Below are 25,340 nucleotides of genomic sequence, written 5' to 3'. Positions count from 1 at the left end.
AAATCAAAGAAAAGGAATTAGATAAAAGCTGGCAGTCATTTCAAATGTGATGAAAATCATGACCAAATATGTATTTCCACCCTAGCCCCTCATAAAGTGAAAAAAAAACATGACTTAGTAGAAAGAGTGCCTGCTCAGCTATAGAGCATGCCAACCTGTGATGCTGATGCTAGCTAAAACATGTAGACACACCAATATCAAAAGTCAGTTTGACTTCCATCGCAAATGGCTTCACTTCTGTGACCTGTAAGGGGCTTCTTGACATATACCTAACCTGTTTATTATGGGCAGTCCCTTCTATGACAAAAAAGACGAGTGGATAAATATCGGGTAGGTAGTGATAACAATAAGTATAATTAGAATTTCACAGGAGAAGGATTATATTGGGCAGTTTTGGTGTTCAGGGATGGGTAATACTTTAAGATATATGGAGAGAAAGTTAAGTCATTATAGTGAGTAGAAATTACATATGCACAGGCATGGAAGGACAATGAATAAATCAATTTGGGTGGGAATGTAGGAGGAGATGAGGCCAGAAAGGTAAATAGAGACCAGATTGTATAAGACTTCCCGTTAGGCTAGTGACTTATTCTGGAACTTAATTCAGTAGACAATGGGAAGCTATTCAAAGATTTTTGGTATCAAAATTATGGCATAGGAGAGTGAGTGCTAGAAGCGTGGGTTCAAATTCTCATTCTGCCCCTTGGTACCTATGCAACCTTGGGCAAATCACTTAATCTCTCAGGGCTTCAGATTTCTCATCTGTAAAATGAAGGGGTTAGACTAAGGGACCCCAAGAGTCTCCAATTCACATTCTATGATGTTATGATGACTGTAGTGATGTCCTGTAGGACCGAGTAGAGGGTGAAAAGATGGTGGCAGAGAGGGAGAGAAAGCCACTGGGAGCCTATCAAAATATTTCACTTGTGAGGTGTAAGGACCTTGAAGTGGAATGGTGATACTGTGGGCAATAGAAAGGAAGAAAGGAATAAATAGATATATGGTTGGATGGAAGGATAAGACAGTTGAAGGAAGAATGCCTCTGATCTTAGTTTTGAAAAATAAATTTTTCATTTCATTGAAATCCTACTGCTCTTTAGTAAAAAAAAAATGATTGTGACTTACAGCAGCTCTTTCTGGGGTGGCAAAGAATTGGAAACTGAGAGGTACCCATCAGTTAGGGAATGATTGAATAAGTTATTATATATGAATATGATGGAACTTTATTTGTGCCAAAATCATGAAGGGCATGGTTTCAGAAAAAACCTGGGAAGATGTGTATGAACTGATGCAAAGTGAGGTGAGCAGAACCAGGAGAACAGTTGAAACAACCACAACATGGTAAAGATAATCAATTTTGAAAGACTTAGGAGCTCTTATCAACACAATGACCAACCACAATTCCAGAAGACTCATGATGAAATATGCTATCCACTTCCAAATTGAGAGCTGACAGACTTGGAGTACAGATTGGAGCATATTTTCTTTTTTAGTTGTGGCACATGCACATATATATGTATATATGCATATGCATTTGTACTTGTAATGGGTTTTGCTTTTCATGCCTTTTCAATAGGTGAGAGAGAGTATTGTTAACTGAAAATAAAATAAAGTTAAAATTTTAGAAAATTACTAAGGGGATGGAGGAGGAAGGAAAATATAATAGAAAAGGATGAAAAGTAGCATAGCAATACTATAAAAATGAAGTCTTCTTTTCCACTCATAATGCTTCCTTTTCACCTTCTCCCTTTTTCTTATTAGTTCCATTCTAAATGCAAAAAGATTAAATGCCATTTTCTCTGTGTTTGACATAGTACCAGGTATGCTTCCAACATGCACCCAATGTAAGACAACTTTAACTCTGCTCTGTATACAGTATTACAGGACTTCTTCACTTGGAGTCCTTAGATGGATTTCAGGTGGCATGTGAACTTTGATGGAAAAATATTACTTCTCTGCTTCCCTCTCCTCAGACTGCAATTTAGTATTGCCTTCAGTTGTGAATATAGTAAAGGGATGCGCTGGTAAGTTTTAATAACTTAAATAAATTAAATAACTTTAATAACCAGCTCTCCAGAACTGTGTATGCATAACATGCCTTTAAATTTAAATATGCATTATTTAAATTTAATATGCATTATTAATATTTTCCCATCACTTTCTTAAGTCTAGAAAATCAACAAAACAATAACTCAAGCCTTGATTTGTAGCTTTTATGTATTTTTGATGCATAAAGACTTACACTGAAAATTTAGCAATCAGCTCTTACAGCCAGTAGAAGATGATTGTAGCATACCCCCAGAGTGTGAGCAACAAACTATACTAGTAACAGCAGTACCTGGGACTCTGTCACCAATAGAAAATCACAAGTGTTTTTCTTTTTTTCACAAGTATTTTCATAACATATTACAGTTGTTGATTTCTTGAAATGTAATTTACACTCAGCATTTTGACATTACTGACCAGCTGTTAGATATACTACTGTATCACAATTTTTTAATGTTTTGATAACTATATTTCAATATAATTGTTTTCCTTTGTAATCTTATATATTTTGTTTTATGCACTTAAAAACGTTATTCTGAAAAAGAGTCAGTAGATTTCACTGGACTGCCAAAGGGGCCCATGACACCAAAAAAGAGTAAGAATCCCTGAGACGTAGGAAAGGGTCTTTGGTCTCAGGGACCAAAGGAGCATGTTATTTGAATGGATATGACAGTGTAGTGAAGAAGCAAGCAGTTTAGTATGGTGAAAATGGCATTGAACTGGTAATCATGTGACCTTGGGCTCTGCTGCTGATCTATTGAATAGATCATTGACTTTTCTGGGGTTTATTTTTCTTCTCTGAAATTTGAGGGTATCAGACAACCTGACCTCAAAAGGCCCTTTTCAACTTTAAATCTATGAGCCTATGATTTAAAGGAGGCACCATGAGTACATAGAATTAGCTTTGAAGCCATGATCATCTGGGTTTAAATCCCACCTCTGACACATACTGATTGTGTGACCTTGGGCAATTGCCTTAACTTCTCTGTGCTCTGTGAAGTTCTCCAAGATTATAAGTTAAAGAGAAAGTGCCAGCCTACACTAGTAAAGGAAGTTTTCTCACTTGGCAATTCCCTATATCAGTTTTATGCATATTTTATGCACAGCCTTGTTGACAGTATTTCTTTCTTTTTTTTTAAGTACTTTTGGACTTTGCAATGAAAAGGCATAATGTGAAACCAGCAGTTGAATGGAACCAGTGGTTTTTTTTATATTGGACTGTGAAAGATGACAGGGCATTTATTTAGGAAGTTACTCTAATAGTGTGGTATGTAGAGCAATATTTGCATCATGATGTTGACTTAATGGATGTAGATCTAGTTAAAGATTGGGTTGGCCATGCCTCTGTGTCCCAGGCTATAACTTTTACTGCTGCTCTGATTATAATTGTGAAATCACAGTTTGTCAAATCTTATTTCATCCTACATCCATCTTCTATGTCTAAATGCATTTTGTTTGAGCTCATTTGTGTTTTCTTCCTGTCTGAGGTAGAAGAAAGGTAAAGAGAAAAATAAAGTGGAGGAAAAGACTTATGTTGTTACTTCTAGCTTTGAAATGAACTTGGTTCCCATCAAGAGTGTCATTCAGGTCCAAGGAAGGATGTTTAATGGAAAATATCATGCTGTCAATTCGCATTAAGGTAGCCCTGAGGCTTCCCAGTCAAAGCTCATCTGTCAAATTCAACTAACTTACTAAGTAACAAATGGAGATGCTTTAACTAACTTTAGGCTCATCAGTTCTTTAAACAAAGAATGAATTTGCCATAGTTTAGGGCTCATAATTTTGTGTATCCCTTTGAATTACAAGAATTATTTATCGGTCTCTTATTTAATGTCACAACTTCTAGCCAGGCTTCTTCTTCCATCCCCACTGTCTTTCCCCACACATTCCTTGCGTGGTTTCAACACAGGAAACTCTGGTTGTGAAAACTAGGGGCAATAGATCTTTGTTTCCATACCATTTGTTTTTCAGACACTTTACCTGCAGTTGAGAGAGATCTTTCACTTTAGATTTTCTTTCAATTGTTGTGTTTATGATCTTTTAAAGAAACTATTGAATTAAATCCTTCAGTAGAGGATATGAAGTTTTTTGCTCTCAAATAGAAGATCCACATTCAATGAAATAATAAGTAGATTGATTTTCTTTGCAATCAGTATTAGGTTTAGGCAAAAGGTCTGGCACCTTTTTAAGACATAACAAGGTGTTGATTCCTTTCCTTTTGTGAGAGATAGACATTGAGCAAGTGCTTATCAGGGACTAGGGGACAGACTAGTGGCAGCAGGAAATACCAGGAATTATTCAGTTTTATCTGTGGTACAGACATGGATAGCTAAACCAGATAGAAAGATACATCATTTATTAAGTGCTTACTATGTGGTGGCTCAGTGAATAGAGCTCTAGTCCTGGAGTCAGAAAGACCTGAGTTCAAATCCAGCCTTAGACACTTACTAGCTGTGTGATTCTGGACAAGTCACTTAACTCTGCCTTGATTATAAAATGAGCTAGAGAAGGAAATGGCAAAACCACTCCAGTATCTTTGCCAAGAAAATCCCAGATGAGATCATAAAGAGTTGGACATGACTGAGAATGACTAAATAACAACAACAACAAATGTGTCAGGTCAGTTACTATGCTGCCTACTGGGGATACAAATACACACGTACACAGACACACAAACACACGCAGAGGAGCATACATTATAATGAGCAAGATAAAACATAAAAGGAGGCTAAAAAGAAGGGGTGGGTAGGTGGGAAAGTTCAGAAAATCAGGAGCAGAAGTGGGAAAAAAGTTTAAATGTGGGTGGCCTGCATCCTTCCTTACATGGTGGTTCCAGGAAGGAGCTCCCCAATTGGAGGAGGGGGCTGCAGGTCTGATAGAGGGGTCTCCAAGACTTTTGGTAGGAAGTGGAAAAGTCCAGGGAGCTAATGAGAAGAACCTCCTGTGAGAAGCTTGTTTTTGTTTTTTTTACTTCAATCCAAATGATTAATTAGGAAATTCCAAGATAAACCTCAGTATGTTGGTATGTTGTCTTAGATCTGCATACCATGGAGAAGCACTTACACAACTGGGGAGGGAGGGTGTTTTTCTTTTATGCCACATAGATTATAGCCACCTTTCTACCTCTTCATTATAATTAGGTATGTAACCAAATGGAACCAGCTGAGCTGTGACTTGCTCACACTGAGACAGAGGACAGGTAATACCATGGAACAGATGTGTGAATTCAATCACAATTCAATCACAACATTTTATGCAAAAAAAATCATCAATGCGTGGGATGCTGCCTAAAGGTTTTAATTGTGAAGAATTAATTACCTTGCTTCTTTTGCATCTGTGAAAGACAATTTTGACATGACAGGAATCAGCAGAATAGAAATTACTTTAGCAAATATATAAAAAGATGAATGCATTTTATGCTCCAAATAAGTATTGATACATGTTCATGGACAAACTGAATTTTATAGCATACTCTGACACTAATTGCCCATAATCCCTTTGACCAGCTGAAATCTGTTGTTTAGAGCTTTATGAGGCTCCGCTGAGATCCTTTCGAGTCAGAAGGATGTTAACAGTCAGTACTGTATTGCTTCAGTTTGCTTTTATTCATTGTTTCCCAAAGAGTGGGAGTGACCCACAGTGAATGTGTACACAACCCCTTTGGACTCATAAGTCACATAACTGTATACCTCTGACTATATGCTAACCTAGAATGAGAAGCAAATGGCAGTCATGCTTCATTCTGTACTTTCTTATCAAAACATTTCCACTGGGTAGCAAGCACTTATAGAAACAATCACAGAATGTCAGGGGGAAGGGGGTCATTTAGTCTCCCTCATTTTGGCAGTATGAATTTGGCTTGATAATTCCTACCCACTTACTTCATAACTCATCAGCATCTGACCAGGCCACAGTCCACATCTCTTCCAGTGGGTTTGGAGGCAGCCTACCAGGGTGTTTTCCCTTGTCATCTATATCTGACTTTTCTTGTTTTTGCTGGGTAAAATTGTTTTCCATTTCCCCCATTTCCTTTTGTCTCAGGAGATGACACTCTCAATTTTACTCCCCTAGTATTCCACGCTTCTCCCTGTCCACACTATTTTTCATACATATAAATCTCCCTTGTGGCCCCTTCTAAACTTATTTCTAGGTGTCATTACATTTTTATTATGAAAGTACTTAGGGAGGATACTATTTTATTGACTCACATTAGAATTCACTGCTATGCACAGGTGTATTGGTATCTCTGGTGTTCTTCCTAATGCATCTCTCTTCCACATGTTGACAAAATTGATATTTCTAAAGCATAGGCCTGACCATATCACTCCCTTGCTTATGAAGCTCCAGCGGCTTTCTGTAGCCTCTAGGATTAAATAAACATAAACTCCTCTGCTGGGCACTTTTAAAGACTTTTGCAATCTGGCTCCTTTTCACAATCTGTCTTTTTAGACTGTTTTCACATTACTCCCACTCAGGTTCCAGTCAAACTGGCCTATTTGTTATTATTCTCCATGTACAATATTCCCTCTCCTGCTTCTGTTACTGGGCCTAGGGGTTCCCCATGTGTGGAGTATTTCTTCTCCTTACATCTGCCTCATAGAATTACCTAACTTTTAAAAGATAATTTATATTTTACTTTTAAAAAAATTACATGTAAAAACAATTTTTAACATTTGTTTTTAAAAATTTTGAATTCCAAATTCTCTAACTTCCTCTCTCCCCTCCTTCCTCATTGAGAAGGCAAATAATTTGATACAGATTATATCTGTGCAGTCAGGCAAAATATATTTCTGTATTAGTAATGTTGCAAAAGAAAGTGCAAACAATCAAAAACAACCAAAAAAAGTAAAAAACTTTGCTTTGATCTGCATTCTAACTCTATCAGCTCTTTCTTTGGAGGTAGATAGCATTTTTTATCATATAGCATTTGAAATTGTCTTGGATCATTGTATTGATCAGAATAACTAATCACAGTTGATTATCATACAATATCACTGTAACTGTATACAGTGTTCTCCTGGTTCTGCTGACTTTACTTTGTATCAATTCATCAAAGTCTTTCCAGGTAATCCCTGACTTCTTTCTTTTTTTTTTTTTTTAAAGCAATCGGGGTTAAGTAACTTGCTCAAGGTTACACGGCCAGTTATTTCTGGGTGTGGTGCTAAAGTATCTGAGCCCAGATTTGATCCCCAGGTCATCCCGACACTGGAGCGGTGCTCTTACTCACTGAGCCACCTGGCTGCCCCTAAGCAATTGGGGTTAAGTAACTTGCTCAAGGTTACATGGCCAGGTGTTTCTAGGTGGGTGCTAAGTGTCTGAGCCCAGATTCGTTCCCCACGTCATCCTGACACTGGAGCCGGTGCTCTTACTCACTGAGCCACCTGGCCGCCCTCCTGTCTTCTTTCAAAGCATAATTTGGGGGTATCTTTCTATACACAGTATTTTTTTAATCTTCCTTACCCCTGAAATTACTTTACTTTCTGTGTACATGTTGTTTCTCTTAAATTCCAGTTAAACTCTATTTGACTTACTACATCTAACTCCCTTTCTGGTAACCAAAGGAGATTTAGTGACAACTGAGGTGGGAAGGTCACTGGATAGGACAAAGCAACTACAATTTTTGGTAGAATACAAACTCTTTGAGGACAGGGACTATTTTGCTTCTATATATTAATGTAATATACAAATATATACACATATTATTTATAATTTTGGACATAATATATATTTTTGGACAGCTATAATTATTAGGAAAGTACCTTCTTTGCAACTTTTACCCACTGCTTCTGGTTCTGCTCACTGGAACCAAACAGAACAAATCTAAACTCTCATTCACAACACAACTTTTCTTTAAAAAAAAATTTTTTTTTGTGATTGCAATTTCTTTTTTAAAAGCATATTTTATTTTTTCCAATTGCATGTAAAAACAATGGTTATCATTCTTTTTTTTTTAATTTCAAGTTCCAAATTCTCTCCCTCCCTCCCTCCTCCTTGAGATGGTAAGATATTTGATATAGGTCATACATGGCATCACAGCCTTTCAAAGACTTGAAGACAGTTATTGTCTTCCTTCCCCCAGTCTTCTTTTCTCCAGAATAAACATGAGCAGTTCTGTTAATCAGTCCTCATGTGTTGTGGACGCAGGGTCCTTCACCTTACTGGTTACCCTTCTCTGGCTATTTTCCAATTTATTAATGTTTTTCTCAAATCTTGATGCCCAGAAATGAACACAGTGCTTCAAATGAAGCCTGATAAGGACAGAGTAGAGTAGGACTATCAATTCCTTATCCTATTGCTGGAAAATATGCTCTTCAATTTGACTCAAGATCACACTGATTTTGAGTTAGGGTTGTTTTGACTGCCATATCTTGCAACTTTCTCATATTTAGTCCACTGAGATGCTCAGATCATTTTCAGAACAATTGCTGTCTGGCCATGCCTCTACCATCTTATACTTAGGAGGCTGACTTTTTTTTTTTTGTAACCAAGTACAACACTACCTTTATTCTTATTGAATTTCATCTAATTAGACTTGGTAGCAGCTAGGTGGAGCAATGGATAGAGCACTGACCGTGGAGTCAGAAAAACCGGAGTTCAAATCCAGTCACAAACACATATTAGTGTGTGATCCTGGGCAAGTCATTTAACCCCGTTTGCCTCAGTTTATTCATCTCTAAAATGAGCTGGCAAAGGAAATAGCAAACCACTCCAGTATCTTTACCAAGAAAATCCCAAATGGGGTCACAAAGAGTCAGTCTCTACTGAAAAATGACTGAAAGATTTGGTCCAATCAATATTCAAGATCCTTTAGGATCCTGTGTCATCCAGTATGGTATCTATTCCTTCTAGGTTTGTGTAATCTGCCAATCAGATGAGTATTGCTATGCCTTAATCTAAACCATTGATAAAAATGTTAGCAGTAGACCAAGAATAGATCCCTGGGCTACTTCACTGGAGACCTCCAGCCACACTGACATTAAGCCTTTAACAATTTCTCTTTGAGTTCAGTCACCTAACCAGAAAGATTTATTTATTGATTGATTTTTTGGAGGGGAGAAGGCAGGGCAATTGGGGTTAAGTGACTTGCCTAAGGTCACAGGGCTAGTAAGTGTTAAGTGTCTGAGGCCACATTTGAACTCAGGTCCTCCTGACTCCTGGGCTGGTGCTCTATTCACTGCACCACCTAGCCGCCCCAAACCACAGAGAGATTTATGAGTCCATATGATTGTATTATCCGTATGTCTCTGCATTTTCCACAGGAATAGTACAAGATGTTTTGTTAAAAGCCTTATTAAAATCCAGGTGAAATATATATAAAACATTCTCTTCATTAACAACTTGGTCAAAAATAAATGAGATTAGTTTGCTACGATCTTTTCTTAATGAAGTCAGGATGGTTCTTTATAATCACCATTTTTCTTTCTGGGTATTTGTCAACCATCTCTTTAATGATCTGTTCTAGAATTCTCCCAGGAATAAAAACTCATTTATTGGCATATAGACTGTGGGAGAAATATGTAGATAATGATGTTCTGAACCTAAGAATGATTTATATGCTATTTGAATCTAATAGTGCCTTTGAATTTAATCGTGTTTGTCCTTTGTTCTCCAAGAGGACTGTGACATCAGGGAGATGATGTCATGACTTGCAGTTGACTTTGATTTGAGGGAGGGAGGGCTATGCAACATCACCAGCCTCACTTTCTCCTCCAGAGCCATCTGGATCCAGTGACCTGATATTCATCAAGATGACTGGAGATGGCCCAGGATGCAATGGGAGACCCTGGCATTTTTAAGCTAAGGCCTTTTCAGGTTCTCTAAGTGAGGTAAGGCCCATTCAGTGAATCGGCCTCTTTAAGAAGTGAGTGAAGGGATAGTCAAGGGATTTTTTTGGGAAAAAATCAAACTGGTTGGGGTAGACCCTCAGGATTGTTGGCCAAAAGAGAAACTGTTACTATTTGTTTAATAGTATACTAGGCACTGTGCTAAATTCAAGGGCCTAAAAGAAAAACAAAAACTAGTTTCTGCTCTTAGGGAATTGTATTACATTCTGTTAGGGGAGATGACACAGATAAGAGTAAATAAAATACAAAGTAAATTTAATGGAATTTCCTGAGGGGGTGCACTATATAATTTTTGGGGGATATCAGAATACGCCTCCTACAGAAGGTACTGCCTAGGTTAACCTTTAAAGGAAGTTAGAGATTCTAAGAGGTGGGAACTGAGAAGGTAGCTCGCTATCATCATGGGGGACAGTTTGTCAAGGGATGGAGATGGAGATAAAATTCTTTGTGTGAGGAAAAGCAAGTCAGCCTTTATAGCTGGAATGTAGAGTAGGTGAAGGGAAGGAATGTGAAATAAGCTTGGAAAGATAGGCTGTAACTCAACTGTGAAAAGCTTTAAATGCCAAACAAATAGGTCTGTATTTGATCCTGGAGGCAATAGGGAGGTCTGAGAGGTTTTTGAGTTACCTGTTCAGACCTGTGCTTTAGGAGTATAATTTTGGCAGTTGGATGTTGGACGGATTGGAGAAGGAAGAGATTTGAAGCAAGGAGACCGAATGCAAGGTTATTGTAATAAATCAAGAGGGAAGCGATGAGAGCCTGAAACAGATAGGATGGTGGTCATGTGAGCGGAGAGAGGGGAATGAATGAATGAATGTAACATATATTGTAGAGAGAGAGCTGACAAGGCTTGGATATAGATTTGGAATGACAGAGAGGGCAGTGAAATGCACTGAAGAGTAGAGAAGAGGATTTTGGATCAGGGTGATGGGAAGGGGAGTTGTGCTGTCCACCAAAATAAGAAAGCTTGGAGGATAGGTGTATGGTGGTGGTGGTAAATTATGAGTTCTGTTTTGGATATGTTAAGATTGAGATGCCTTCAGGGTATTCTTTCAACAACATCCAGTTGAAGGATGATGGGGAAGGAGTGGAGCTCCTTGCTTCAGTTTAGAATTTGGGGTGGGGGGGAGGGGTAATGGATCTCTGCCCCCTGCTTGCTTCCCCATCATTTCCATTGTAAACTTGTGAGATCTCCATTTTCAGCATCTGTGAAATCTGTCTCATCTGAGGATTTTAAGCCTTGCTCCTCCTACTGAGGAGAAAACCAGGTTCTCTTCCTGCCTTGTAATCATTTCATCCTTCCATGGAAGACAGACAGGTCTCTAAAGATCACTCTGCATTCTGGATGACACCCAAATAAGTCTTTGTTTGGATTTCTCGAGTGCATGTCCCTACTTGCAGTAGAGTTCTGAGGCATTTGGATCTATGGCTTAGCAGAGGAAATGATTGCAACAGACTTATCCGTTCTAAAAATCTGAACATAGTTGTGGGAAAGAAGAACAAGAGCGTATGTAAAGGAAAGAGCTGCAATACTTGGGAGTTTGGCATAAGGGAGGTTTGGCGATTCTCCAAGCAAAGAAAACCCCTGCATTTCACCTTTCCTTAGCTTGCTAGGATTTACCCTGGAAACTACAGCAGTAGTGACATTGGGAGATAGGACATTTTTGGTACTCAACAACTGGCCTTTCTAATGGGTTCCCTAGTTGGGGCTATCCCAAGAAGGAGGCTGTAAGATTATTTCTTTGCTTAAACAACTTGATAATCCATCTTTTTTTTTTTAGTTTTGCTTTTTATTTTTGATCCCACTTAGTATTTTCTTTCCAAGATGAGTTAATTTTTTTTCTTTTTTCTTCAGTATTAATTTATTTTTAGTTTTCAACATTCACTTCCACAAAATTTTGAGTTCCAAATTTTCTCCCCACCTCTTCCCTCTTCCCACCCCCCAGATGGTGTGCATTATGATTACCCTTTCCCCCAGTCTGCCCTCCCTTCTTTCACTGAGCCCCCTTCTTTTTTTTTCTTTTTCTTTAAGAGGGCAATTGGGGTTAAGTGACTTGCCCAAGGTCACATAGTTAGTTTTTGTTTGTTTGTTTGTTTGTTTAAGTGTCTGAGGCCAGATTTGAATTCAGGTCCTCCTGACTCCAGGACTAGTGCTCTGTTCACTGTGCCACCTAGCCGCGCCCTCCCCCCCCCCCAACTGCTTTTATCCCATTCCTTTCTGTTTTCTCGTAGGGCAAGATAGATTTCTATGCCCCATTGCCTGTATTGATAATTCATCTTGATAAAGTTACAGTGTATTTCCTCAGAGTTATGATGCCGAAGGAGGCAGACCTGGTATAATTGTTCTCAGCTGCTGGGGCATTAGGAAGATGTAGAAATCCTAAGGCCTGTGCCCCAAGAGATCTCTTCTGAAGAAGGGTGGGGCAGGTGGAGGCAGACTTAGTTCTGTGACCCTGAGGCCTAGGCAAGGTTTTTATCAAAGGTTTGTGTGATAGTAATGGCAATTAAAGATTCCCCTGTATTGGCTTGGTTTTCAAATTGATTGTATTAAAACCCAGAGTTTGTTAATCCCACCTGTGGGATGGGCTTGTTGATGTGAAAAGAAAGTCCTGAAGTGGGAGGAGCTGGTGACGTAGATTTGGAGAGACACTGGAGAGAGGTGGAAGATCTTTTTTGGAAGCAGCACCTCGTGGAGAGAGAGAGAGACTAAGAGAATTGCTGGTGGCCGCTTTGAATTGCCCTGGACTTTTGAGCAGAAAAATTCTTGTGAATGGTAGCATGAAGTCAACCAAACTGAAACAGCCATGTCTCCTCAGTCCTTGGCAGCTCAGGGGACAGGTCTCAAAAGAGAGCACCTATGCTGGTATTTTGAACCTGGGAAGTTGCCTTTCCTTGGCATTACATTACATTAAGAAGTATTTGGAACAGAGACTTTGTAATTGATTGAATGATTGGAAAGTCCTGGGGTGGGGTAGGCCTTGGAGATTATTTAATCACACTTAGTAAATGCTGTATTTGGAATGATGTCATGTTTTGATCTTCTCTGTTCTGGGTTTGTTACTAAATAAAATAGAGAGCACCTATGCTGGTATTTTGAACCTGGGAAGTTGCCTTCTTTTGGCATTACATTACAGTTTGCTTCCTGTTCAGATGTGGCTTGGCGTTCCACCTCCTGGGTTTTGTCCTTTCAGAAAATCTGGTTACTGTAAGCAGTGAAAATCTGGTGGGAAGGAATCATCTCAATTCTGGCTAGGAAAATGAATTATATATGAATTCACTTTCATCATATGAGGTGTAGTGGGACTTTACTTTTCTACTTTTAGTTCTGAGCTAGAAGGAATAAGGGGCATGGAATGGTGACAGAGGGCTTTACTCTTAGACCCCCCCAGTAACTAACATCCTTGTCTGATCACCTGGAAACAATGAGGGACAAAGACCCATATAGACTCTTTCCTCTTCTCTGAGTGTGTCCCCTGCAAAATACTTCTGAAGTCAGTTGTGATCTTGGCAAATCACCACTGAGTTGGAAGAGCCATGCCTCTAAGTGCAGAAATATCTTTTTGGTTGTTTTTGAGTCATTTCAGTCATGTCCAACTTTTCGTAACCCTGTGGACTTCTGTCTATGGAGTTTTCTTGGCAAAGATGCTGGTGTGGTTTGACATTTCCTCTTCTAGAGGCAAAGAGAGGTTAAGTGACTTGCCCAAAGTCACACAGCTAGGAGGTTTCTGAGACTGGTTTTGAATGCAGAAATATTAAGGGGCCACCCTTGTAGCTGAAGAATGAAATTCCACAGATGATTAGTTATTAAGTACCTACTGTTGAAATACTGAAGAGACAAAGCAGAGTGTTAAGAGAAGATACTAAAGTTTGTAAGACTTGGTTCCTGACTTCAAAAGGTTTATAATCAGGTGAATTTATTTTATGTTCAGTACATGGAAAATACTATAATATACTTATATAACATTATAATACCCTTTACCACAGAGACAGTTAGGTGGGGCAGTAAATAGCACGCTGGGCCTAGAGTCAGAAAGACCTGAGTTCATCCAGCCTCAGACATTTACTAGTTGTCATTATTGGGGCAAAGAGAATAGCCAGGTAGAAAGAACACTGGGCTTGGAGTCAGGAAGACCTGAGTTCAAATCCAGCCACAGACACTTATTAGCTCTGTGACCCTGGATAAGTCATTTAACTTCTCTGCCTCAGTTTCCTTATTTGTAAAATGAAGAAAATAATAGCATCTATCACCTAGGGTTGTTGTGAGGATTAAATGGGGAAATAATTTTAAAGTGCTTAGCACAGTTCCTGGCACATACATAGTAAGTAATATATACATGACTATTATTATTATTATATTAATTGATGTTAACATAATTAATATAATTAATTAATATTGATATTATTTATTAACATTAAGAGGGAAGATCTACCAGGAGAATGTTACAATAATCCAGGTGGGTTATGTTTCTTTCAGATTGATTTTAAAATAACAAAATGGGCTTTGCCGTTTAGATTTTGTCACCTACCTCTTTAGATAACTATAGTAATTTTGTTTGATTTGTCTTGTTTATTTTGTTTTAGATTCCTTCCCAAATCCAATCAAGATATGCTAGGCTTAGGATTTTTAGTTTTGAAAAATGTCTATGGCACTAGAGAACAAGAGAATTGGAAAGAATCTAGAGAAGTGCCGTGGTTTTTCTGCTTCAGTTTTCACTGGCAGATTAACCAAAATGGAGCAGACCTGGATTCCACCCTATTTTTTTTTTATGTATTTTGGTCACTTTATTAAATGATATTAAATAGTTTAAAGTCCAACTACTAAACAGCACTTTGAATGGTGAAAACACAAGATAGTCTGTTGTCATACTTGAATGCTTTTATTTAAAAACACAAGTCCAGTACATATATATATTACAAAACAGCCGTAGAGGAAGAGGTGGACATCTTTTCTACAGTACTTAAGATATTGAATACAGAACTGAAAAGCCGTCTAACAGAAACAAAGGCAAGTCTTCACAGCTGTATGATTTCAGCAGCCAAAGCTGGTTGATGGGACTGAAACATTACTATAGACCTGGGAGAAAACACATACAATCTCATAATACTAAGCAAAAAATGATTTATATCCAAAGGAAGAAACAGGGATTCCACCCTATTTTTGCCACCCCTTGTGACCTTAGACAAGTCTGAGGTTCTTTGTCAGATGAGGATAATTCTCTCCTGTGTCTCATATGTGAGAACATTTAAGAAAATCATATGTGAAAGTATAGTACTTTTAGTTCCTTAGAAGAAAATGATTATTAATATGCCTAAATCATGCCAGGCAGATGAGACTCGACTTTAGAGACTCCCAGAGGGAATTTTCATAACCTTCTTTAAGAATTCATTCCATCTTAAATTTTTTTTCTTCATTTGTTTGGTGTAATTTTAGCCTGCCTGAATTACAAAATTCTTTATTAAAACAACAGTTTCCATGGGTTTAACTCATCAATCATATAGCAGTAGCTTTATTTGCTTGTAGAAATAGAACTGAAAAGATACTTGCCCATCCTTGGTCTCCTAAATATATGCCATTAGACCTCTTATCACTATATTCCACATAAAAAAAAAAGATACTGACTATAAAATGAGAGGGTTGGCCTAAATAATCTCTAACATCCTATCCAGCTCTAAATCCCTTGATTCCTGTGACTAATTTTACTAGGTTTTATCCATTTTTAGTTGAAAAATGCATAATGAATTGGCACTGCTAATGTTCTTGCGAGGGAAAAAAGGATTCTTTTCTCCCTAAATTTTGTTTTCCTTTAAGACCTTTCCATCACTTTTCACTCCATATCAATCAAATTCAAACATCTTACTAAGAATTTCCAAGCCTTCCAAAGGCTTGGTCACAGTTCATCGTCTGTATAATTTCCCATTATTTTTCACCTCACCTACCTTATTGTGAAATTAAATTCTTACCCTGCCTTTCTCTCTTGATATGCTTTTTTTCATTTCATCCCTTTCTTCAATGACCCTTCTGCTAATTACAGTCTTCAATTTCCCAGTGACTCGAAAGGCTTCCAGTCTCACTCAGAGACTCACTAAGATTTGAGACTCACTCACTCTCTCAGAGTACTGACCAGAGCCCTACTCTTGAGTCTTCAATGTCATGGTGCATCATTCATCACAAGAAGCAGAGAGTATGTATGCATCGATACAAATCCACATCCATTCCTGGGAAAACAGTTCCTGACCCTGCTGATGGAACTGTAGGATTATTTTCCTTTATAAAAAAAATTATCAATGGAATAACCACCCATAAAAACATTCCCTTGGTACCCAAACTGAACTGAACTCATTCTTAATACTATAAAAAATAATAGATTATTCATCAATCAACAGGCATTTATTTAATAAGAGCCTCCTATGTGTCAGGTATTTTGATGGGTACTGAAGATAAAAAGATAAAAGGATCCTTATCCTCTAAGAGCTTATAGTCCTTCAGGAGGGGGCAATGTATATATGCATATATATGTTTATATCTACATACAAATATATGTATAGTAATACAGATACACCTATATGTACATATCTATATGTGTAGAAGTATCTAGACATAAATTACCTTTATATGTAGATGTCTGGTTTGCAGATATGTCTTTTTCATTTCTCTATCTCTGTAGCTACAGATTCAGATATACATATATATATCTAGATCTATAGCTATGTCTATAGTCTAGACATATGCAAAATAGATACAAAGTAGTGGGGAGGGCACTAGCATCTGGAGGGATCAAGAGAGGTGTCATGTGGAAGGTGATGCTTGAGCTGAAACTCAAAGGAGACAAGGTGTTCCAGGGGGCAGGAATGATTAAGGAGTACTTTTGAGGCATGGGAGCACAATCGGTACAAAACAGAGACAAGACATAAAGTAAAAGATCAGTTTAACTAAACTGTAGGGTGATATGAAAGGGACAAAAAAGAAAAAAAGAAAAAAGAGAGGAAACCCCCCCCCCCCAATTCAAAACTAACCAATGCATTGACTATGTTGAACATCATTTGCAAAATTCCATACTTGTAATCCCCTATTTCTACAAAGAAGGTGGGAGGTACAATCCCATCTCTCCTTTGGGATGACCTTGGTTATTATAGTTTCATAGAATTAAGTTTTTATTTCACCATTTCTGTTCCTGTTCCTTCCCTTTCCATTGTTGTCATCATTATATATCATTGTTTTCTTGGTTCTGCTTCCTTCCCTTTGCAGGTCTAGATTTAAATACTAGCTCTATAATTCACTTTATCTCTCCAGGCCTTAGTTTTCTAATATGTAAAATTAGGAGGATTGGGTCAGAAGAGTCCTTTCTAACTCCAAATCCTATGCTCCAGTGACTGTGAATAATTATCTCACTTTCTTAAGAGCCTTTGCTTATGCTTTCCCTTATACAAAGTTTTCCCTCTCACTCCTACCCAGCATTCTAAATCCATAGGTGGTTGTTGTATTCATAACATTTCAGTCACGTCTCACTCTTCATGGCCCCATTTGGGGTTTACTTGGCAAAGACACTAGAGTGATTTTGCCGTCTCCTTCTCAAGCTCATTTTACAGATGAGGAAACTGAGGCAAACAGGGTTAAGTGACTCTGAGGCTGAGAAAGATAAAATTACTTGCCCAAGGTCAGCCAGGTAGCAAGTAACAGATCTGGGGTTAGAACTGAAATCATTTAATTCTGAAACCAGGGCTCCTTTCATTACACTATCCTAGGTACTTGATATTTATTTTATTCTTGCCTTGCACATAAGCTCTGGGTAAATTTTTTGCTTAATTTTGATTTGACCATGTCACAAGATCTAAAGTTGTAACAGAGTAATGGAGAAACCTTCACACTCACCATCAATTTAAGTAGACAGTGGCTCAAATAATTCTGGAAGAATGACCCCTGAATTTGATTGGAAGCCAAATGTGTGATCAATATGAGTTCATTTTTCAGCTAGGTTATGCTTCCTCAGGTCAGATTCCACTTCTGTTTGCCTTGTCACAGTCCAGGAAACAGGAGCCAGTTCAGCTGGTGTTATGGAAATGATAGATCCTAGTTTTTAACCGGTGGGGAAGTTGAGGATTAAGTGTGTCTGAAGAAATGCATGGGTGGAGGGATGCCTTAGAAGCCATGGCAAGAATCTTGCCTTCTCTGGGGGAGCTGATGCCTCTGGAAAGACAAACATCACCAAATTCCCACTAGTCATGAGCCTTTGTAACCCCCACCAGGGAATTTTTTTTTTTTTGCTTTTTTTTTGGAGGACAATTGGGGTTAAGTGACTTGCCCAAGGCCACAAGGCTAGTTTTTGTGTCAAGTATCACAGGTCACATTTGAACTCAGGTCCTCCTGGCTCCAGGGCTGGTGCTCTATTGACTGTGCCACCTAGGCTCCCCCCCCCCCGAGAATTTTTAACCCCCTGCCCAGACTTTTCACCAAACTGGTTCTGCAAATAGATCTAGAAGAAGGAAGGGCGTGATGTAATGCTGTCAGCTTCCAGAAAGAAACACCCAGTAAAGCCCTCAATTAACGTGAGGGGTGGCAGTAAGGTGGGATGGGAGTAGATTGAGGCAAAGAAGCTGGAAGAGAGGATCTGGAGATACCTGACTTGGGCCAAGGAGCAGCAAAAGCCGCTCCAGGTGTTGTGAATTGTAAGAGAAACAATCTACATGTGGACAAAGACAGCAAAAGATGAGGTTTTTAATTTGACATCAGAAAAAATTTAAAACATTTAAAGACTTTTGAGCAGACCTGTGATTTCATGTATGAAGTGAGCTCCCCATTGATTCTACCAGTTCGAGATGGGCACCTCTTGTACAATTTATAATCTTAAAGAATTGCTTGGGACATAGAGGTTAAATCACTTGCCCAGGGTCATACTGCTAGTGTGTGTCAAAGACTGAACTTGAACTCAGGTCTTGGGATCATAGGATTGGCATTTTAGAGCTGGAAGGGACCTTGACCTTTTCATTTTACAGATGAGGAAATTAAGACACAAAGAGACTTGCCGAAGGATGCACAGGTGATAAACGGGGGAGAATTCAAACTCAGATCCTCTGATGTGAAATCTATCACTCTTCCCACTGTACCACTCACTCCATCCACTAAACCTCTAAAGGCAGTAAATATTTACTGAAGTCTAAGAGTACTCGAGGGCAGCTGGGTGACAACATTGGATAGAGTGTCTGACCTGGAGTCTAGAAGGCTTGGGTTCAAGTCCAGCCACAGACACCACCGTGTTTCCCTGATAATAAGACCTATCCCGAAAATAAGCCCTCCCCTTGCTGTGTAAGATTCCTCTAAAATAAGCCCTCCCCCGAAAATAAGCCCTATTGAGATTGCTACTGTAGTGAAGGTGATCCCCTGCGCTACACGCTACATTATGGTACCCTCTGTATGCACTGTCCTCCCCCCCCCGTGAAACACACACCGCGCTCCGAGCTGCATCCAGTCAGAGCTGTAGCAGTGAGCGCGTCATCCTGTTCTTCCCCAGTGATTTGCTTATTGAATAAAGGTACATTTTTTTGTTCACATTTACCTGTTTATTAAAATTGCTGTCAATGTTCATTAAAATAAGCCCTCCCCTGAAAATAAGCCCTCTGGTGTTTTTCTGTCCAAAAAATTTAATAAGACAGTGTCTTATTATCAGGGAAACACGGTAGTTGTGTGAACCAGGGTAAGTCCGTTTGCCTCAGTTTCCTCATCTGTAAAATGAACTGAAGAAGGAAATGGCAAACCACTCCAGTATCTTTGCCAAGAAATTCCCAAATGGGGTCAAGAAGAGTCAGACAGGACTGAAAAACTACTGAACAAGCAGAAGCTTATTTGGGATATGTCATGATATAAATACATACACATAGAGTAATTAGTAAGTTTAGGAAACATACCTTTCTGTCCCCATTACTCAAAGGCAGTATTAAAAAAAAATATAAGAGGAAAGTTAGCTGTGGCAAAACTGAAAATTATTTAAGTTGCCTTCTTCCTAAGCCTTTACCCTCTGGGTTCTGAAGTCACACAGTTACAAGAACCAGGGTAAGGAATTATCATCTCTGGACCTGCTCTGCTACTCTGGGATAAAGACTCACCCAGTTATGGGAAGGGTGATGGTAACTACAGGAAAAAAAGCCCCAGAGCCTAACAGATCTCTTGGGGAAATTTGGCTTGAGACATGGGAAATGAGGAGCTGCATTAAGGTGCTATTCCCAAATTCCCCAGCTTGGCAAAAATGCCAGTTGCTAGTGTTCAGTGAATGAGTCACTGAGCTATCCCACCTGCACTCATGAAACAAGGTCCATTGAATCAGTTTTCCTTTTCACATCTTCACTTTCTACATCAATCACTCAATCAATATACATTTACTAAGCTCTTAACTGAGTCCTGGGAGTTGTGGTAGCTGATGGGAACACTGAGAAATAGTGAAAGCAGCCCCTGCCCTCTGGGTGTTTGCCTTTGGTAGATATATACAAGATGCATACAAAGGAGATCCAAGGTTGACTGAGAAAGAAAGGCACTTCAAGCGGCTGGGGGGACTGAGACCACACCCTCACACAGAAGGTGTTGTTGAAGGAAAACAGGAGTCCTACCGTGTTTCCCCGATAATAAGACACTGTCTTATTAATTTTTTGGACAGAAAACCACCAGAGGGCTTATTTTCAGGGGAGGGCTTATTTTAATGAACATTGACAGCAATTTTAATAAACAGGTAAATGTGAACAAAAAAATGTACCTTTATTCAATAATGAATTCAATAAAGAACAGGATGACGCGCTCACTGCTGCAGCTCTGATTGGATGCAGCTCGGAGCGTGGCGTGCGTTTCACGGGGGGGGGCGGTGCATACAGAGGGTACCCCATAATGTAGCGTGTAGTGCAGGGGATCACCTTCACTACAGTAGCAATCTCAATAGGGCTTATTTTCGGGGGAGGGCTTATTTTAGAGGAATCTTACACAGCAAGGGGAGGGCTTATTTTCGGGATAGGTCTTATTATCGGGGAAACACGGTAGGAGGGAGATATAGGGAGGAAGAGTATATCAGGCATAGGGGACAGTCAGCCCAAACAACACAGAGTATTGTATGAAGAACAGCAAGATCTTCACATATGGATACCTTTGAGGCATACACTAGGGTGGTATTTTTAAGATAAAAAATAAGCATTTATTAAGCACCTAATAAATGCTAGACAACTTATCTCAGTTTGATCCTTACAACAACTCTGTGACGTGGATACTGTTATCCTCACTTTGCGGTTGAGAAACTGAGGCAGACAGACATTAACAGACTTGCCCAGGATCACACAGCTAGTATGCTGCTGTTGGATTGGAACTCAGACTTTTCTGACTGGAAGCCTGGAAAGAAGGGGAGGGGCCAGACGATGCAGAACTTTAAATGCCAAAGGGAAGAGTTTCTATTTGAACTCAGAGGTAATAGGGAGTCATTGGAGTACAGGAGGGAGGTGATAAGCCCAGACCTGAGTTTTAGGAGAATCACGTTGACAGCTGTTTGATGGAGGGAGAGACTCCAGATCTTGAGAACAATTTGGAGGTTGCTTCAATTAAAGAGGTGAGAAGTAAGGAGAGCCTGAGCCAGGTGAGTCTTGTGAGGGGAGAAGGCACATATACAAGAGATCTTGTGGAAAAAGAAAGAAATCACATTATACAATACCCCCCCCTTTTTTTGAGGCAGAGGTAAGTGACTTGCCTAGGGTCACACAGCTAGTAAATTTCTGAGACTGAATTTGAACTCAGGTCCTCTGGACTCCAAGGCTGGTGCTCAATCCCTCGTTCCACCTAGATCAACTTCCTTCTCTCAACTTCATCCTCAATCCTACTACCAGACCAATCTTATCGAAGTATTAATTTCATTATTGCTTCATAGATAGAGAGCTGGAAGGGACCTTGGAGCTCACTGAGCTCCTCTCTTTTTTTTCCTCTCATTTTTTAAAATGAGGACACTGAGGCCTAGAGAGATAAAGTGACCACTTTCCCAAGGTCACAGAGGTAGGAAGTATCTGAGCCAGGATCTGAACATAGATGTCCTGGTCTCCAAAGCCCAATGCTCTTTCCATTGTACCACACTGCTTACAGTGCTACTCCCTTATTAAGAAAGCTCCTGGTACTTCCCATCTCCTACCACATCAAATGCAAACTCTTCTCTCTGCCTTAAAAGGCTCAGGTCCTATGACTCCAGGTTTATTACTCTTTGAACCGAGCCAAGCTACCTTCCAATAATAGAAATTCTGATCCAGTTTAGCCTAGGAACAAATGAATAAGAACATTTTATCACTTGTGCATTGCACTGTGCTAAGTACTAGGGGAAAAAAAGTAATTGGCTTATTCTAAAACCTTAATAAGGATACTAAGTGTTAGAGTGCATAGAGTGCTAGATCTGGAGTCAGGAAGACTACTGAATTGAAATCCAGCCTCAGACACTTACTATCTGTGTGACTTTGGGCAAGTCACTTAACTCTGTTTGCCTCAGTTTCCTATTCTGTAAAATGAGCTGGAAAAGGAAATGGCAAATCGGTCTAGTATTTATGTCAAGAAAACCCCAAATGGGGTCACAAAGAGCAAAACACAACCAAAATGACTAAACAACAACAAACTCAGTAACACCTTAAGAAGTTTGTTTTCAAATAAGGAAGTTCAACTACCCATACCTAGCACTGTATTTATTCCACCTGGAAAATATGTCAGATTTGGAATCAGAGGACGTGGTTTCAAATTGTGTTCCTGCCACTCCATATCGGTGAGAGCTTGGAGAAGTCAAATACTTGTCTAGGTCTAGGTTTCCTTATATGTGAAATGAAGGGGGTTGGGCTAGATCAGTGTTTCTTCAGTTGTGGGTCCAGACTTCATATGGGGCTATGTAACTGAATGTGGGGTGGCAAAAAACTTGGCAGCAGTGAACATGCCGCGATCAAAAATTAATTCAAAACCAAATACATAGTGAATCTGAGGTGTCTTTGGCAGCCATTGTCCATGTTGTATCTCACAGCTTCAACTGTGCCTTTGGTTCTGAATGCACACGTGCATTGTGTTTGCCACCATGCCACAGAAACACCTCAGCTCACATTCGGGACTATTGTATGTTATGAATTGCAGTGTTTTTACTGTACATACCAAATCATTAAATGAATTTTGGCTTAGGATTAGGATAGAATTTCCAACAATTTCTGTAATGGCCTTAAATATACTTCTGCTATTTTGTACAACATATTTATGCGAAGTGGCATTCTCAGCATTGATGGTTATAAAATCAAAATATCAATTAACTCTGAACCTTAACCTTGCAGTGTCAAATATTCCACTGAGATTTAATCCTTTATGTAAAAATAAACAAACACATCCATCTCATATGTCTGCAAATTTGCTTTCATCTTTAGTAAATAGTAAAATTGTATAACAAAGAATTGTTTTAAAATAAATTCCTTTATGATTTATTATCAGTAAGTGATCTTATTTGTATGCCTATTTTATATGTCTATATGCCTGGGGTCACATGGGGTGGCATAAAAATTTCTTGGGGGGGGGAAAGGGGTCATGGGTGGAAAAAATTTTAGAAGCCCTGAACTAGCTAAATGTTGGGATTAACTTAGCTCTAGCTATATGATCCTATGAACTAGGGAATGTTAACTGATGAGGATAGCAATAAAAAAATTGTAAAATTATTAGTTGATTAAAAAAAATTTTTAATGAGTTCTAAGAAAGGAAGCTTGGTGGTGGTAGTGGTTTTTTTTTTCTAATTTATGGCCCCAAATAAGAGTTTAAGTTTAACATAACAGAGAGGACTAATGACAAAGTGACTATTAATAAAACATTTGTTGTTGTTCAGTCTTTTCAGTTGTGTCTGACTCTTCGTGAACCCATTTGGAGTTTTCTTGGCAAAGATACTGTAGTAGTTTGCCATTTCCAGCTCATTTTACAGATGAAGAAACTGAGGCAAGCAGGGTTAGGTGAGTTGCTCAGGGTCATACAGGTAGTAAGTATCTAAAGTTGGATTTAAACTGATTCTGGGCCAACTGCTGTATCCGCTGTATCACCTACCTGCCCCAGTGAAACATCAAAGCATGAAAAATGGAGAAACTCAGACTTAAGAGATAATAGGTCAACCTAGGCAGTACATAGGGTGGTGTTAGAACCACTGCCTCTTGAATTACAGCCCAAATCTTATCATCTTATTGGATTTTGAGGTGAATCATTGAATTTAGAAATGAAATTGGTTTTAGTGATGAAAATAGGTTATATTTTTACCTTTTTAATTCTTACTTGGACATGTAGCATTTAAGTGACTTATTCTGGTTCATTGAATGTGCTGTCTTACAAACTTGGTCATTGTTGTTCATCCTTCTATCTTGAAGAGTACCAACAATATCATGAACGGGATGTCTTGACTTGTGGTGAATGAGTGAAGAAAGCAAAGCCCAAGGAAGAGAATCTGATGTATACAGTCATTGAAATACAGGCAACTAACTGAGATACAACAAAATTCAGATCACATGCAAAGGATAGCATTGGATACTGAGGCTATTACATGCTTTTGTTTATCTGTCCTTGTAGAATGTGCTTTGTGGTTTTGTCTGGCTGATCCTTGAAGAATATATTGATGTTTAAAACAAAGTGCAATATTATTTTTAAGCAGATAATAAAAATAAGAGTAAAAATTACAGGGTCCCCCCCGCCCAACACACTATTTCATTGCTAACTAGATGTTCTTTCATGTTCCTTTCAGATATCAGTCCATGATTCTATGATCAGAGAAAAAACAACAGTATTACCAGAATTTGCTTATCTTCCCCTCCTACCTACTTCCAATCTGGCATAGTTCAGATTTTCCATATAATTTAATGTATTCAAGGTGTCTCCTGCCAAATCACCTCTTATTTCCTATGTTGTCTTTTCAGCAATTTTTATTCAGTGTCACACCTATAAAAGGACGCACCTCCTTAACCCTTTCAACTCCTGAATCAAACACACCCTTAGTAAGTGAGCTTTTCACATAAACACTGTCAGTTGTCTCTGGCTCTTAGTGAGAGAAGCACAATTGGAATGTGACCTGGTGTGGTGTTAAAACCGATAGTCCGGAAGGAGACAGAATAGAAAAGACTGTTGGAAGAAATTAGAAGATTGATTTTGAGGGGGAATTAATTTGGGTGGGGAGGGGTTTCCTGAATGACTGCATTTTACATTCCATAATTTCTTGGTGGGTCTATAGGAAACTTGAAAAGCTGCTTCATCATGGTAAGATACAAACTTAAGTTTTGTTTTATAAACCTCTTTCTCTTCCAGCTGAGACTTTGGTGCTTGGTTATATGTTATTCTTGTTATAATTACATCAATTAACTTGACAATGTTTCTACTATCTGGATTTGGCAACGTCTTACACTTAAAAATTTTTAGGTAATTGTGGGTAAAAGGAATTTCCTATGATTCGATGTCGA

General features: G+C 38.8%; 1 protein-coding gene across 2 annotated transcripts in view; it reads left to right on the top strand.

Moving 5' to 3' along the window:
• The window catches only part of CRYBG1 (crystallin beta-gamma domain containing 1), a 273,376-nt gene that overhangs the window by 141,655 nt on the left and 106,381 nt on the right, over positions 1-25,340 (top strand). The window contains exon 1 of one of the 2 annotated variants that reach the window (XM_069077115.1): positions 24,841-25,140. The exons of the other annotated variant lie outside the window; for it this stretch is intronic. Coding sequence (XP_068933216.1) covers positions 25,138-25,140 — 3 coding nt within the window. The 5' untranslated portion in view covers positions 24,841-25,137. Of the gene's footprint in view, positions 1-24,840; positions 25,141-25,340 lie in introns of those variants that run through there. 2 annotated transcript variants of the gene reach the window in all.

The sequence above is a fragment of the Petaurus breviceps genome, unplaced genomic scaffold, assembly GCF_028583685.1.
Source record: "Petaurus breviceps papuanus isolate PSGF00001 unplaced genomic scaffold, PetGlider_PUasm1.0 90977, whole genome shotgun sequence".
Taxonomy (NCBI): domain Eukaryota; kingdom Metazoa; phylum Chordata; class Mammalia; order Diprotodontia; family Petauridae; genus Petaurus; species Petaurus breviceps.
The sequence above is the reverse complement of the archived record's forward strand: the minus strand, read 5'-3'. Positions and strand labels throughout refer to the sequence as shown.